General features: G+C 47.0%; 1 protein-coding gene across 8 annotated transcripts in view; it reads left to right on the top strand.

Annotated features, from left to right (window-relative positions):
* The window catches only part of LOC119976321 (netrin-G1-like), a 266,704-nt gene extending 249,821 nt beyond the window's left edge, over nt 1-16,883 (top strand). For all 8 annotated transcript variants that reach the window (XM_038816772.1, XM_038816765.1, XM_038816766.1 and 5 more), the window contains 3 exons: nt 7,718-7,890; nt 11,621-11,647; nt 15,469-16,883. In XM_038816772.1, coding sequence (XP_038672700.1) covers nt 7,718-7,890; nt 11,621-11,647; nt 15,469-15,698 — 430 coding nt within the window. In that variant the 3' untranslated portion in view covers nt 15,699-16,883. The remainder of the gene's footprint in view (nt 1-7,717; nt 7,891-11,620; nt 11,648-15,468) is intronic.
* The last annotated feature ends 911 nt before the right edge of the window (nt 16,884-17,794 follow it).

The raw sequence follows: 17,794 nt of genomic DNA, 5'->3' as shown, positions 1-17,794 counted from the left end.
ATTGTGACAGTGTGGACAGACCTGCATTGTGACAGTGTGTACGGACCAGCATTGTGACAGTATGTACGGAGCAGCATTGTGACAGTGTGTATGGACCATCATTGTGACAGTGTGTACGGAGCAGCATTGTGACGGTATGTACGGACCAGCATTGTGACAGTGTGTACAGACCAGCATTGTGACAGTGTGTACGGACCAGCATTGTGACAGTGTGGACAGACCAGCATTGTGACAGTGTGTACGGACCAGCATTGTGACAGTGTGTACAGACCAGCATTGTGACGGTATGTACGGACCAGCATTGTGACAGTGTGTATGGACCAGCATTGTGACAGTGTGTACGGACCAGCATTGTGACAGTGTGTACAGACCAGCATTGTGACAGTGTGTACGGACCAGCATTGTGACAGGAATGTGGACCAGCTGTGTGACAGTGTGTACGGACCAGCATTGTGACAGTGTTTATGGACCAGCATTGTGACCGTGTGTACGGACCAGCATTGTGACAGTGTGTACAGACCAGCATTGTGACAGTGTGTACAGACCAGCAGTGCGACGGTGTGTACGGACCAGCATTGTGACAGTGTGTACAGACCAGCAGTGTGACGGTGTGTACGGACCAGCATTGTGACAGGAATGTGGAACAGCTGTGTGACAATGTCTACTGACTAGCTATGTATCAGTGTGTATTGACCAGCATTGTGACAGTGTGTACGGAGCTGCATTGTGACAGTGTGTACGGAGCTGCATTGTGACAGTGTGTACAGACCAGCATTGTGACAGTGTGTACGGACCAGAATTGTGACAGTGTGTACGGACCAGAAGTGTGATGGTGTGTACGGAGCTGCATTGTGACAGTTTGAACAGACCAGCATTGTAACAGTGTGTACGGAGCTGCATTGTAACAGTGTGTACAGGGCAGCATTGTGACAGTATGTACGGCCCAGCATTGTGACAGTGTGTACGGCCCAGCATTGTGACAGTGTGTGCGGAGCAGCATTGTGACAGTGTGTATGGACCAGCATTGTGACAGTGTGTACGGCCCAGCATTGTGACAGTGTGTATGGACCAGCATTGTGACAGTGTGGACAGACCAGCAGTACGACGGTGTGTACGGACCAGCATTGTGACAGTGTGTACGGGGCAGCATTGTGACAGGTGTGCGGACCATCATTGTGACAGGAGTGTGGACCAGCTGTGTGACAATGTCTACTGACTAGCTATGTATCAGTGTGTATTGACCAGAATTGTGACAGTGTGTACGGAGCTGCATTTTGACAGTGTGTACGGACCAGAAGTGTGACGGTGTGTACGGAGCTGCATTGTGACAGTTTGAACAGACCAGCATTGTAACAGTGTGTACGGAGCTGCATTGTGACAGTGTGTACGGAGCTGCATTCTGACAGTGTGTACAGGGCAGCATTGTGACAGTGTGTACGGACCAGCATTGTGACACTGTGTACTGACCAGCATTGTGACAGTGTGGACAGACCAGTATTGTGACAGTGTGTATGGACCAGCATTGTGACAGTGTGGACAGACCAGCATTGTGACAGTGTGGACAGACCAGAATTGTGACAGTGTGTACGGAGCAGCATTGTGACAGTGTGGACAGACCAGAATTGTGACAGTGTGTACGGACCAGCATTGTGACAGTGTGTATGGACCATCATTGTGACAGTGTGTACGGAGCAGCATTTTGACAGTGTGGACAGACCAGCATTGTGACAGTGTGTATGGACCAGCATTGTGACAGTGTGTACGGACCAGAATTGTGACAGTGTGTATGGACCAGCATTGTGACAGTGTGTACGGACCAGCATTGTGACAGTGTGTATGGACCAGCATTGTGACAGTGTGTACGGACCAGCATTGTGACAGTGTGTACGGACCAGCATTGTGACAGTGTGTATGGACCAGCATTGTGACAGTGTGTATGGACCAGCATTGTGACAGTGTGTACAGACCAGCATTGTGACAGTGTGTACGGACCAGCATTGTGACAGTGTGTATGGACCAGCATTGTGACAGTGTGTACAGACCAGCATTGTGACAGTGTGTACAGACCAGCATTGTGACAGTGTGTACAGACCAGCATTGTGACAGTGTGTATGGACCAGCATTGTGACAGTGTGTACGGACCAGATTGTGACTGTGTATGGACCAGCATTGTGACAGTGTGTACGGACCAGCATTGTGACAGTATGTATGGACCAGCATTGTGACAGTGTGTATGGACCAGCATTGTGACAGTGTGTACGGACCAGCATTGTGACAGTGTGTATGGACCAGCATTGTGACAGTGTGTACGGACCAGCATTGTGACAGTGTGTATGGACCAGCATTGTGACAGTGTGTACCGAGCAGCATTTTGACAGTGTGTACAGACCAGCATTGTGACAGTGTGTACGGACCAGCATTGTGACAGTGTGTACAGACCAGCATTGTGACAGTGTGTATGGACCAGCATTGTGACAGTGTGTACGGACCAGCATTGTGACAGTGTGTACAGACCAGCACTGTGACACTGTGTAGAGACCAGCATTGTGACAGTGTGTACGGACCAGCATTGTGACAGTGTGTACGGACCAGCATTGTGACAGTGTGGACAGACCAGCAGTGCGACGGTGTGTACGGACCAGTATTGTGACAGTGTGTACGGGGCAGCATTGTGACAGGTGTGCGGACCATCATTGTGACAGGAATGTGGACCAGCTGTGTGACAATGTCTACTGACTAGCTATGTATCAGTGTGTATTGACCAGCATTGTGACAGTGTGTACGGGGCAGCATTGTGACAGTGTGTACGGACCAGCATTGTGACAGTGTGTATTGACCAGCATTGTGACAGTGTGTACGGGGCAGCATTGTGACAGTGTGTACGGAGCTGCATTGTGACAGTGTGTACGGAGCTGCATTGTGACAGTGTGTACGGAGCTGCATTGTGACAGTGTGTACAGACCAGCATTGTGACAGTGTGTCCGGACCAGAAGTGTGACGGTGTGTACGGAGCTGCATTGTAACAGTGTGTACAGACCAGCATTGTGACAGTGTGTACTGTGCAGCATTGTGACAGTGTTGACAGACCAGCATTGTGACAGTGTGTACGGACCAGCATTGTGACAGTGTGTACAGACCAGCATTGTGACACTGTGTACTGACCAGCATTGTGACAGTGTGTACAGACCAGCATTGTGACAGTGTGTACTGTGCAGCATTGTGACAGTGTTGACAGACCAGCATTGTGACAGTGTGTACGGGGCAGCATTGTGACCGTGTGTACGGAGCTGCATTGTGACAGTGTGTCCGGACCAGAAGTGTGACGGTGTGTACTGAGCTGTATTGTGACAGTTTGAACAGACCAGCATTGTAACAGTGTGTACAGGGCAGCATTGTGACAGTGTGGACAGACCAGCATTGTGACAGTGTTTACTGTGCAGCATTGTGACAGTGTGTACGGCCCAGCATTGTGACAGTGTGTACAGTGCAGCATTGTGACAGTGTGTACGGAGCAGCATTGTGACAGTGTGTACTGTGCAGCATTGTGACAGTGTGTACGGCCCAGCATTGTGACAGTGTGTACAGACCAGCATTGTGACAGTGTGTACGGCCCAGCATTGTGACAGTGTGTACAGACCAGCATTGTGACAGTGTGTACAGACCAGCAGTGCGACGGTGTGTACGGGCCAGCACTGTGACAGGTGTGCGGACCAGCTGTGTGACAGTGTCTACTGACTAGCTATGTATCAGTGTGTATTGACCAGAATTGTGACAGTGTGTACGGGGCAGCATTGTGACAGTGTGTACGGAGCTGCATTGTGACAGTGTGTACGGACCAGAAGTGTGACGGTGTGTACGGAGCTGCATTGTGACAGTTTGAACAGACCAGCATTGTAACAGTGTGTACGCAGCTACATTGTGACAGTGTGTACGGACCAGCATTGTGACGGTGTGTACAGACCAGCATTGTGACAGTGTGTACAGGGCAGCATTGTGACAGTGTGGACAGACCAGCATTGTGATACTGTGTACGGAGCAGCATTGTGACAGTGTGTACGGAGCTGCATTGTGACAGTGTGGACAGACCAGCATTGTGATACTGTGTACGGAGCAGCATTGTGACAGTGTGGACAGACCAGAATTGTGACAGTGTGTACGGACCAGCATTGTGACAGTGTGTACGGGGCAGCATTGTGACAGTTGTACGGGGCAGCATTGTGACAGTGTGGACAGACCAGCATTGTGACAGTGTGTACAGACTGGATTGTGATAGAGTGTATGGAACAGCATTGTGACAGTGTGTACGGACCAGCATTGTGATAGTGTGTATGGAACAGCATTGTGATAGTGTGTATGGAGCAGCATTGTGATAGTGTGTATGGAGCAGCATTGTGACAGTGTGTATGGACCAGCAGTGTGACGGTGTGTACAGACCAGCATTGTGATAGAGTGTATGGAACAGCATTGTGACAGTGTGTACGGACCAGCATTGTGATAGTGTGTATGGAACAGCATTGTGATAGTGTGTATGGAGCAGCATTGTGATAGTGTGTATGGAGCAGCATTGTGACAGTGTGTATGGACCAGCAGTGTGACGGTGTGTACAGACCAGCATTGTGATAGAGTGTATGGAACAGCATTGTGACAGTGTGTACGGACCAGCATTGTGACAGTGTGTACGGACCAGCATTGTGATAGTGTGTATGGAGCAGCATTGTGACAGTGTTTTTGGACCAGCAGTGTGACGGTGTGTACGGACCAGCAATGTGACAGTGTGTACGGACCAGCATTGTGACAGTGTGTACGGTGCTGCATTGTGACGGTGTGTGCGGGGCAGCATTGTGACAGGTGTGCGGACTATCATTGTGACAGGAGTGTGGACCAGCTGTGTGACAATGTCTACTGACTAGCTATGTATCAGTGTGTATTGACCAGAATTGTGACAGTGTGTACGGAGCTGCATTGTGACAGTGTGTACGGAGCAGCATTGTGACAGGTGTGCGGACTATCATTGTGACAGGAGTGTGGACCAGCTGTGTGACAATGTCTACTGACTAGCTATGTATCAGTGTGTATTGACCAGAATTGTGACAGTGTGTATGGGCCAGCATTGTGATAGTGTGGACGGACCAGCATTGTGACAATGTGTACGGACCAGCACTGTGACAGTGTGTACGGACCAGCATTGTGACAGTGTGTACGGACCAGCCTTGTGACTGTGTGCATGGACTAACATTGTGACAGATCCCCCTGCTGATTGGCTAGTTAGCGAGCTACCAGAGTCCTGCCTCATGGTTCACTCTGGGGGAGCGATTTCCTGCTCACTGTTCCACCAATCGACCAGCACCAAGTGACCAGAATCTGTGCCTCTTATTTCAACTATGCCCACCTCCATCAGAATTCAGAGAATCAGGGAGAACAGAAAGAGGCCATTCAGCCTATCAGTTTTTGTGCTGGCTCTTAGAAACGCTGTCTAATTAGCACTTGTCCCTTCCTGTTTCCCCATCGCCTTCTAACATTTTCCAATTATTATTCAAACTGGTTCAACCGCTCTTTCAGGCTGCAAATTCCAGATCATAACAACTCACTCCAAGAAAAAAAAATATCTTCTCATCTCCCCCTCTGGGTTTTTTTCCAATTACCTTCTGCCTTCTCCTGCTTCTGACCCTTCTGCAACTTGGAGCAGTTTCTCCTCATTTACTCTATGAAACCCATCCATGATTTAATTGATTATTCAGACTGAATTATTCTTTCCTGTTGTGTCTCCATTCAATCTGGATCAGCGAATTCCCAATCACCCATCAGACAATCTCCAGGACTTTGGGAGGAATTCCCATTCATTATTCTACACTCTGGCTTCTGCAAATCACACTGGAGGTTTTAGTCCACGATGTGGTGATTCTGTATCAGTATAGATGCAATACAACTGAGCAAGCACTAGAGGGAGCACGGGAGAACTATAAATACACAGGGACAGGAAGTGAGGACACACTTCACGGAAGGGAGAACTGGTAGCAGGACACAGACACAGGCAGGCAGCATTTGAGGTAGCCGTAAGTTAAGTTCTGAAGACAGAACAAATTCACAATAAAGCATCTTCTCCAACTTTGAGACTACGAGCTTTATTCGAGGTACAACACACACGAGATTCTTCAGACACGAGACCAGGATGTGGAAATGGTTTGCGCTGCTGTTCAACTGTCTCCCAGGACAAATCTGGGATTTACTGTTTAGAAAAAAAAATTGGGAATTTGTGAAAAAAGTGGAAACGGCAGATTTTGGAACTTCTCTTTAAAAGTGAGTTAAACAGCGGCTCAATGCTGTTAGTAGAGTCGCCAAGAGCATGCTCTCACACTTCACCACAGGGACATCCTCCACCCAACCCCAGAGAGACAAACACACCCTCCCAGGGCGACAGACCCCCGACCTCCCCACCACAATCAAGATAAGCCCCTCCCCCAACAGGGAGACTGAGCCCCTCCCTAAGGGAGACAGACCCCTCCATCCCTCAGGGAGACAAACAACCCCCCCCCCCCCCCCCCCCGCCGGCCCTCTCCCCCCCCCACCCCCCCACAGAAAGACAGATCCACACCCAGGGAAACAGAATCTCCAGTGACACGGATCCCCCACCCGTCACACACACATTTGCGCTTATCGAAATTGAGTTCACTAAACAACAACAACTTGCATTTGTACAGTCAGATAATATCCCAAGGTGCTTAGAATAGGCCAATGTGATTGAATCACATGAGGAAATATTAGAACAGGTGGATTAAAGGTTGGATGAAGAGGGAGATATAAATATTAAAGGAGGAGAGATTGGGATTGAGTTGAGAAGTTTTAAAGTGTTGATTCCAGGCAGCTGAAGACACGGGCGCTATGGTCACTATTTTATTGCGAAAGTCCACATAATTCCAGGCGGCCATAGGCTACTCTCACTTTTAGGAGAGTGAGAGCTGACTGGTGGTGATTTAACCTGAGGATCACCACAGCTGTGGTGAGAAGGTTCATGTGGATAACCTCAGATGGTACCTTGATGGATACCCTCAGCTGACACAGTTTAATAATAATAATCTTTATTAGTGTCACAAGAAGGCTGACATTGACACTGCAATGAAGTTACTGTGATAATCCCCTTGTTGGCAAACTACGGCCCTGGCACTGTGAGGCAACAGTGCTAACCACTGTGCTACCGTGCCGCCCAGGAATTTAACTGGTGCTGTTGGCGTCTTTCTGCATCATGAACCAGCTGTTAAGCCAACTGAACTAACCTGCCACTCCGCCGTCCCACCCCCAGTCTTGTCAAGACACTTTGGGATGGGATTTTTAAACGACATTGAAAGGTGCTGTTGTTGTTAAGAAAGGAAGATCCTGTAATTTCTCCAGCACATTTTCACAAACTCAGAAGGTGCCGGAGAGCTTTCCAGCCAATGGGATGCGGATGTGACAGACGCCATAAAAATGCAAGTCCTTTTTCTTTGAGTGGTTTTGGTTTGCGTTGATTTTGAACTCCTAACTTGTTGCGCAGTAAGTGTGGGCAGAAACACAACCAGATACCGTCTGGTCGCCTCTGCTTTGAGAAGTGTGTCTGTGTCTAGGGTGAAGCTGGTGAAAGGTGAGGAGGGGTGGTATCAGTGGGGGGAGAGGACTCCCGGAGGGGGGGAGTCCCGGTTTCTAACGGCAGCTGACCAGTCTCCCGCTGTGCTTTCCTTTCCAGGTGTAAGTGTAACCTTCACGCCAACAACTGCATCGTGAAGAAGGACAGGCTGAGCTGCGTGTGTGAGCACAACACAACGGGCCCGGACTGCGGGAGGTGTCGGAAAGGGTATCAAGGGCGGCGGTGGAGAGCGGGCTCCTACCTCCCAATCCCCAAAGGGACGGCCAATGTCTGTGAGTAAATGGCCGATTCTCCGACCCGGGGTCCAGTGCTGGTGGCAATATTCACTCCCGGATTTCAGTCCAATAAACTCCCGGCAACGCACCAATTGTCCTCCAACCCAGTGCATGTTTGTGACTCTGTTAAGGCAGCAACAGAGACTCACAGCTTAGATTGGACACAGAATCGGACAGCACAGGTAGAGGCTGCCATTCGGGCCGTCCTACCTGTGCTGGCCCTTTCAAACAAGACCAAACACAACAGTCCCGTTTCCCATAACCCTGAAAATCTCTCCTTTTCCCAAGCATTCCACCAATTCCCTCTTGAAATTACTCCCACTGATCTTGCGCACAGACACCATTCCCTGTGACGGCAGTCTGCTAAGTTTAAAAATATTTTCCCACCTCCCTCTCTGGCTCATTTCCCAGTTATCTTCCATCTGTCTCCTCTGGTTACCTATCCTCTTGCCACTTGAAATCAGTTTTTCCTTATTTTCTTCCTTCCCCATTGTTGAATCCCTCTATTACTGGAATGGTAGAATCAATGGGCAAGGTGGAATTGATGGCATTCTGAAAAGAGTGTTGTAATAGTCTATTGGGTTAAATGGGATGAGATCTCAGTCTGTAAACAAATACACACAGATTACACAGGTATTCATAAAAACATAGAAAATAGGAGCAGGAGGCCATTCAGCCCTTCGAATCAGCTCCACCATTATAATCATAGCTGATCATCCAACTCAATAGCCTAATCCCGCCCCCCCCCATATCCTTTGATCCCCTTCAGCCTGAGTGCTATATCTAACTGCTTCTTAAAAACATACATTTTGAACTCAGCTACTTCCTGTGGTAACGAATTCCACAGGTTTATCACTGGGTGAAGAAAGTTCTCATCATCTCTGTCCTAAATGGTCTACCCGGTATCTTCAGACTGTGACCCCTGGTTCTGGACACAACCACCATCGAAAACATCCTTCCTGCATCTACCCTGTCTAGCCATGTTAGTATTTCATAGATTTCTATGAGATCCCTCTTCGTTCTTCTGAACTCCAGCAATCCTGACCGATTCAGTCTGTCCTCATACATCAGTCTTGCCATCCCAAGAATCAGTCTGGTAAACCTTCACTGCTCTCCTTTTATAGCTAGCGCTTCCTTCCTCAGATTAGACCAAAAGTGCACACAATATTCCAGGTGTGGCCTCACCAAGGCACTGTATAACTGCAGCAAGACAACCCTGCTCCTGTACTCAAATCCTCTCGTTATGAAGGCCAACATACCATTTCCTTCTTTATTACCTGTATGCTTACCTTCAGTGACTGGTGTACAAGGTCTCATTGCACATTCCCCTCTCCTAATTTATGGATTTCTGCCTTCTCGTTTAATCTGCCAAAGTGGCTAACCTCGCATTTATCCAAATTATACTGCATCTGTCATTAATTTGCCCACTCACTCAACTAGTCCAAATCACACAGAAGGATATTTGCATCCTCCTCACAGCTCACCCTCCCCCACAACTTGTTATCTGCAAATTTAGGGATATTATATTTTGTTCCCTCAACTAAATCATTAATATATATTGTGAATAGCTGGGTTCCTAGCACCGATCAATGTGGTGCCCCACTAGTCACTGACTGCCAATTTGAAAAAGACCCGTTAATTACTACTCTTTGTTTCCTGTCTGCCAACCAGTTTTCTGTCCATCTTAATACACTACACCTAATCCCATGTGTTTTAACTTTTCACACTAATCTCTTATGCAGGACTTTGTTAAAAGTCTTCTGAAAGTCCAACTGTACCACGTCCACTGGCTCCTCCTCATCAAATCTACTCATTACATCATCAAAGAATTCCAGCAGATTTGTTAAGCATGATTCCCCTTCATAAATCCATGCTGACTTTGTTCGATCCTGCCACTATTTTCTCAGTGCTATGCTATAAAATCTTTGATAACGGATTCTAGAATTTCCCCACTACTGGTCTATAATTCCCTGTTTTCTCTCGACCTCCCTTTTTAAAATAATCAAGTTATATTAGCTACCGTCCAAACTGTAGGGACTGTTCCAGAGTCTATAGAATCCTGGAACATTATCACCACCAGTGCATCCATTATTTATAGAGCCACTTCTTTAGGTACTCTGGGATGTAGGTTATCAGGCCCTGAGGATTTATCAGCCTTCAATCCCATCAATTTCCACAACACCATTTATCTCCTGGTATCACCTTCAGTTACCCCCTCTCACTAAACCCTGCATCCACATTTCTGGTTCTGCCCTTATTTGTGAAGATAGAACTGCAGTATGTGTTTAGTTGCTCAGCCATTTGTTTTGTCCGCTATTATACATCTCCTTGTTTCTGACCATAAGGGACCTACATTTGTCTTCACCAATCTTTTTCTCTTCTTGTACCGGTCCGAACTTTTCCAGTCAGTTTTTACATTCTAGTGCACATAGGGGAAGGTGGGAAGAGGAGGAAGGAGACCTCCTCCTGGGCCTGCTCCTGGACCTGCTCAAGCCGGCTGTTAATAAGTCCCGCAGTGGATGGTTGAGGGGGGACTGCCCTTCTTCTGTGGTTAATAATAAACTTTACTAGTGTCACAAGTAGGCTTCCATTAACACTGCAATGAAGTTATTGCGAAAATCCCCTAGTTGCCACATGTGTACAGGTACACTGAGGGAGAAATCAGAATGTCCAATTCACCTAACAAGCATGTCTTTCGGGACTTGTGGGAGGAAACTGGAGCACCCAGAAGAAAGCCACGCAGACACGGGGAGAACATTCAGACTCCGCACAAACAGTGACCCAAGCCGGGAATTGAACCTGGGACCCCGTCGCTGTGAAGCAACAATGCTAACTACTGTGCTACCATTATGTTTTCTGCTGGGTGTTCCTGAGAAGGGAACATATGGTGTCCACCGGCACAAATTAGACTTCGATGCTCTGTAGGCACCGTATGGGACTGGGGTGTTTTATGGACCCATTTAATTCTGTTTCTTTTTGATTTTTAAACATGGGCAGCACGGTAGCATGGTTGTGTTACCGGTATAGGGTGGATACGTGGGTTTGAGTAGGGTGATCATGGCTCGGCACAACATCGAGGGCCGAAGGGCCTGTTCTGTGCTGTACTGTTCTATGTTCTATGTTTTCTTTGAGATTCTGTTTAATTTGATGCAATATCACTTTAATGATCTGCATTTCAATTTATCCGTCCATTTGGTTTATTTGGATTCCCCAAAAAAGCATGCACAGGCAATAGTGAGGCGAAGACTGATGTGCGGGTGGAATGTTAATAGCTGGTTGAATATCTGGGAAACAGCTGGAGGATTGTCCTGGAAAGCAGGACAAACCTCTCTGCAATAAATATCTGACTCAGATCAGGAAGGGGAGTTTAGGAGGGAGAGCTGTGGTCATTGCTGTGTGCGGAAGACCACCAGATGAATCAACAGATAGTGACCTGAATGGGCACTGGGGTAGGGTTTTATTTAATTACTGACACCCTCGTATATTGATGTCTGTTTGCACATGAATCACACATAATGGAAATCCACTTACCCACGCTCCTGAAACTCAATTCATTGAGCAACCCGAGTTCATCTCACTCAGGGCTATTGAGAGAAATGTTTGTTTGCGATTTTTAGCGAGGTCGGCCTCATCGACAGTGCATGTCTGGAGTTGTGTTAATGTGTTTATTAATAAAGACTATTATTCAGGCATCTCTCTAACACTGTGTTTGTTTTTCCCTCTCCAGGCCTGCCTGACATTGTCACCAGTGGCTGTAAGTATGACCTATGCTCTGATCTCTGACTGACTGATCCAGAGACCATTTCTTTATCAGAGCAAAATGCTCCCCTAAAGCATGTCTCATTGTCTGAGGAACAGATATAGGAGGGAAGAGGGAGTGAGAGTGTAGGAGTGAAGCGGGAGCGAGAGTGGAAGAATGAAAAGGGAGAGATGTGTCGGAGTGAAGAGGGAGAATGTGTCGGAGTAAACAGAGAGATTATGTAGGAGGGAAGATGGAGAGAATGTATAGGAGTGGAAAGGGAGAATGTGTAGGAGTGAACTGCCACAGCCTTCTGAGGTAGAGAATTCAAACATTTACAGTCATTTGAGTAAAAAAGCATCACCTCATCTCGGTAGTAAGTGGCTTCCCCCTTATTTTGAAATTGTGCCCCCAGGTTCTAGACTCCCCAGCCAGCAGAACCATTTACCCTGTCTATCCCTTTGAGTATTTTATAGGTTTCAATGAGATCACCTCTCAGTCTTTGAAATTTCAGAAAATACAGGCCCAGGTTTCCCAATCTCTCTTTTGTTAAAAAACCTGTCATCTGGTGAACCTCCTTTACACTATCTCTCTGGGATTAGCATCCTTCCTGAGGCAAGGGGACCAAAACTGTACACAGTTCTCCAGGTGAGCTCTAACCAAGTTTCCATACAATTGAAGCAAGACCTCACTATTCCTGTACTCAAAGCCTCTTTCAATAAAGTCTAACATATCATTGGCCTCCCTAATATCTTGCTGAATCTATAGGTTTCAGTCAATGTGACTGGAATCAAGCAGAATCAGAAATGATTTAATCATCAATTTAGACCCATTCTTCATCTTGTTTTTTGGCTCCTTCACACCCTTCTATAACTCATTTGGAGTGAGATTTTTGGCAAACTTTCCCATTGTCTCCTAAGAGTTCAGTTGGCTAGGCAGCTGGCTCGTGATGAAGAGCAAAGCCAACGGCACGGGTTCAATTCCTGTACCGGCTGAGGTTATCCATGAAGCCCCACCTTCTCTATAATAATTTAGAATACCCAATTCATTTTTTCCAATTAAGGGGCAATTTAGCGTGGCTAATCCACCTACCCTGCACATCCTTGGGTTGTGGGGGCGAAACTCACGCAAACACGGGAGAATGTGCAAACTCCACACGGATAGTGACCTTTAGCCAGGGTTGAACCTGGGATCTTTGCGCCGTACAGGCAGCAGTGCTAACCACTGTGCTTCTCTGGCCCCGCCTCAACCGTGCTCCATATCTGAGGTGTGGTGACCCTCATGTCAAATCACCACCAGACAGCTCTCCCCCTCAAAGGGGAAAGCAGCCTACGGTCATCTGGGACTTTGCTTGACATTATTACTGTTCTAGGTTAACCTGTGAAATTGTCTGCATGTTACATGTTTGATCGATTGATAAACACTGCCAGCTCATTCGGCCTAATTGAATATCACATATTTGGTGTGCACTGGGGAACTAGCTGTTCAGCAAATGAGGGACACATTATCTCAGTCGGGATTGGTCACTATTTTTGCAAAGAATAGTTTAATTTGATCGCATTATTACAAGAGCTCAGGTTTGTGTTATATTTGCTGATAAAGCACGTTTGACAATTTGATCATAAAAAAAATAGACTCTATTATAGTCAGATAATTCCACTGCTGCGTTTTGTACACTTACTATAACTCCTTTAAAGTGAGGTTGGTCAAGCATTATCGTGCATTTTTGAATCTGTGTGAATATATTTTGTTATATTTTCAGTTTCTGAATGTTTTTACCATAATATTTTTGAATCAGGATGCTATTATATTTTATACTGGGGATGTTAAGCTAATTGGTCGATCATACTCTGACCTTATTCAATCTTTCCTTCTAAAATATTGGAATTACATTAAGAGTATACCTGTCATCTGGCAATATTCCATTTTCTGATTAATATATCTATCTATGAAATACCACCTCTCCAATCTCTTCCCTAACTTCTCTTAATATCCACACATACAATCCATCTGAACCAGGAGTATTATCTGTCCAATGTAGATTATGAATTATCTTCTCTCTTTACATCTTCATATCCTATTTTGATTTCTTCTCCTAATGCCATAACATTCATGTTATTCTCCCTGGGAAACGCTGAGACAAAGTAATTTAATATTTCTGCCATTTCTCTGTCACCTCCTCTGAGTGACTTTCTCCCTGCCCTGATACCCAGTTGGTTATGAACATTTTTATCGAATACTTTATAATTGAAATATATTTCCTGGATTTATTTTGTGGTCTTGTTGTGTTTTCCTAATTGTTTATTAATTTCTTTCCAACTTTTGGGTGGCACAGTGGTTAGCACTGCTGCTTATGGCGCTGAGGACCCGGGTTCGGTCCCGGTCCTGGGTCACTGTCTGTATGGAGTTTCCACATTCTCCCCATGTCTGTGTGGGTTTCATCCCCATAACCCAAAGATGTGCCGGTTGGATGGTTTGGCCATGCTAAATTGCCCCTTAATTGAAATAATTAATTGGGTACTCTAAATTTATATGTAAAAAAAAACTTTTTCCAAACTTTTTTTCACCATAAAATCTCTTCATTCAGAGGGTTGTGGGTGTTTGGAAGTCACTGCCTGTTTGCTGGTAGGGTCAGGAACATTTGAAAGGTAACTGGATCAGCTACTAAAATATTGCAACTGACCAGGCACTGGAAGGAGCGATTAGAATGGACAACTTGTTATTTGTTTTATTTTTCTGCCAGTCCAGGCACTATGGGCCAAATGGCCTCTTTCTGTTCTATAAAGTTTTATATGGTTCTCGGGTCTTTCCTTTGGAGTCTGTATGATTAATTACAATATTCTTGGGGCGGGATTCTCACTAAATGCTAATGCTGGGACAGAATTGATGGACTTCTAAGACAGCAAAATTGGCATTGCTCGCTGAGCAATTCAGGAACTGTTAATGGGCTAGCATTAGTGTCACATAGAACATGGCACATTCCAGTGAAAAATGGTGTCAGATTCATCAGGGTTTGGATTGGCACTGGGCTGACAAGCTGCAGCCGCGTATTAGCACTCCATTCCCCACACGCACTCATCCCAGCTAACAAGATGGCACTGGTTTCACTGGAGCATGCCCATCCAGTTGATGGCTCAGTGGGCTGGGGCCAGAGGGTACCAAGGGTGGTGGCCTGGGAGGACACACATATTACCTGTGGCACTAAGTTTATAGTGGACAGTCAGCGGTGTGTGCAGTTGCATGGCTGCTTTGCTGGCTGCGGCAATTGTGTTCCATGCCCGTCCACCGCGACCCCACAGCCCACCACCTGACTGGACCCCGCTACTCTCCCCAATCCTGGCAAAAGTTCCCCCGGCCAGGGGCTCAAATATCAGTACACTATGACGATGTTGGACACTTTCCATATAACTTTCTCCCTCCGGAGGCATGGTTCCTCTTTCCCGATATTTGTGACCACAAGTGAAGCTCACCATTGGCAATTCCTCCGTGTTGAGGCAGAGCATCACGGATGCCCCGGAGAACACCGGGTCAGGCCTGCTAATGATATGTCAATGACGTGTCAATGGCGTTTACCACAGTCGCGATGCCGGAGCATGGCATTCTTTTGGCCGCATGGCGCCGGCCATAATTTTGGCGTCATGGCTGATTCTCCACCCAGTCGCCTTCCCTGATTCTGGCATTGGCCAATGGTGAATCCTGATCCCTTGGTGCCTGGATGTTTTTTTCTCTATTGAAGTCTTGTACAAGTGAGAGTGAGTGGTCCAGTTGAAACAATGTGTGAAATAGGGAGATTTTTGTCAATGATCTGACCTTTCTTTTTCTCTGATCTCTTGCAGCGAGTGTGTGTGATAACCTGCTGACACGGTGTCAGAATGGAGGAGTGTGTGAGGACAATGGGAGATGCCGCTGCCCCGCTCCGTACACAGGCCTCCTGTGTGAGAAAGTCCAGTGTGGGAAGGAAGCCGGAGGATGTACCTCCCGATCTCCCCGAGTCCCCACCTTACCCCGGCTGCTGCTCTCGCTGACTGCGCTGCTCATCGTTACTAAAGGTCGCCCGTTGCTCTGACCCCGAACAAGTGCACTGACCACTTACTGGGAGGTGGGAGGAGCAGCAGGAAAATCAGCCGTTGATTGAGTCACTGTTTAAAAAACAAAACCGGCTCCCCTCCTGCCCTCCACATTCCCGGGAATGGTAAACTGCAACTGAGGTCCGAGTCCACCCAGGCTGACTGGATTTCAGAGGCTGGAAGGAATGAACAGACAGTGCTGGACTCTCTCCACCAGTGGCATTTTCCACTCCCGCCGAAGTCAATGGGGTCTAGAATGGATCGCTGAATTTTCCGGCTCCACCACCTCCATGATGGAGCATCACTCATCTGACTCCCGCAACAGGACACAGGCAGCTGTTCATATTTATTCTCCAAACACCAGTCAGGCATTTCATGTGCAGTTTTGGGACAAAGAAAGGACTTTCGACCGAATCTGTCACCACATCAAGATGTCCCAAAGCGTTTGCAGACAATGAAGAACTTTCCCAACCAACAGGAATGTGGTCAGGACCAGATAACACATTTTAGTGATGGTGAAGGAGGGATAAATGTTAACGCTGGGGAGTTAAAACTAATATTTTACACTCACCCCAAAGAGCAAGGATACAAATGCTCCTCTGACAAAACGGGACCTTACATATTGTCACACTCACCCCCTCTATCGTCCCTCCCTCCATTTTCCTACTTTCCTTCCCTCCCTGTCCCAATAACTTCCTCCCTCCCTTCTCCACCTCTTCCCCTCTCTCCATTTCCTCTCTGTGAATGACAGCTGAGTGGAGACAAGTGTCGGGTGGAGGCTTGGGAGGATGGTGGGGGCCACCATGTATTCTCCAGGACATGGAGCTTTTCCAGGCGCATTTTATCAGCTGTTTGTTTTGTTCAATTCTGGGAGTCAGTCGGATGGGGGAACGGCCTGACCACGATTGAACATGCAGGAGAAAAGGCTCAATTGATATCCTGGGACTCCCCTAAACCCCGTATCTCTGGACAGGGTGGGGGAGGGCAGCGCTGAGGCAGCCATGTTGATCAATCATTATTGTTTGTGGGATCTTCATTGTGCACAAGTTGTCTGCTGCGTCACCAACATAACAACACTTGTGAAGTATTTTATTGCTGGCGAAGCAGTTTTCCATCCTGCTACATCACTTTGTCCTGAGTTTATTTTACACAGAGGATTCGAAGCTACAACTACAATAAAATAGATGGGATATTGTGCCCTTCAAATGTTTCAATTGCTTGTGTACTACAGGGCAATAACAATCATTGATTTTGTGCTTGGAGGAATCTCTTCCTAATCTGTATCAGGAACTCCTGTGGAATATTTTACGTTCCAAAGAATTGACAACATAGTAGCTTGATGTGAGATTTCAGATAATTACATTTTACAAAATCACTGCAGAGGTTCGAAATGTCTCCACTGGGCACTTGATCACAGCTGAACCCTCCGCACTTGGTTAACAGATTGTTTAAAGATTTATGGGCAAATTTGACAAAAAAAATGATTTACACTTTCAGAGAAACATCGGAACAGGAATAGGCCATTCATTATCAGCACAGCTGATAATCCATTGAATGCCTTTTTCACAGACTTACCTCACATCTCTTCATGTCATTGGCATTTAGATATCTGTCAACCCCTGCCGATTGGAAGCATCCATATTGAAAGAAACAGGAATCCAGTGGGAGGAATTCTCCAGCCATTCCCGCTGCTGGAATCATTCATTCCCGCCAGTGGGATAATCTCAACCTGCTGCAGGTGACCCCCGCTGCAGGTCCCTGTTGGTGGCACAGGTGAAGAGACTTCAGCAGGACCAGAGGATCCCACTGGCGGTCGAATGCGATCCGGCTCCCACCGTGGAAAACCCACCAGCAGGGATGGGGGTGGGGAAGGAAGTGTTGGGTTGGTGAATTCCACTCAGTGCTGCCAGACTTCAAGTCATGTGTTTCTCGGTGACAAGAGCCTACACGCTGTTGTCTAGCGTGGGGATTCTCTGCTCTCGCCTCTACCAATAGCAATTCCAACCCATGTTGCCGGGACACTGGCGGGTGGAAGTTCACTGCGGGCAGTGTTTCACTGCCGGTGGGACCAGAAAATCCCGCCGCCGGAGAATTC

This window comes from Scyliorhinus canicula, chromosome 13 (genome assembly GCF_902713615.1).
Source record: "Scyliorhinus canicula chromosome 13, sScyCan1.1, whole genome shotgun sequence".
NCBI lineage: Eukaryota > Metazoa > Chordata > Chondrichthyes > Carcharhiniformes > Scyliorhinidae > Scyliorhinus > Scyliorhinus canicula.
This window is presented reverse-complemented; position numbering and strand designations above follow the sequence as displayed.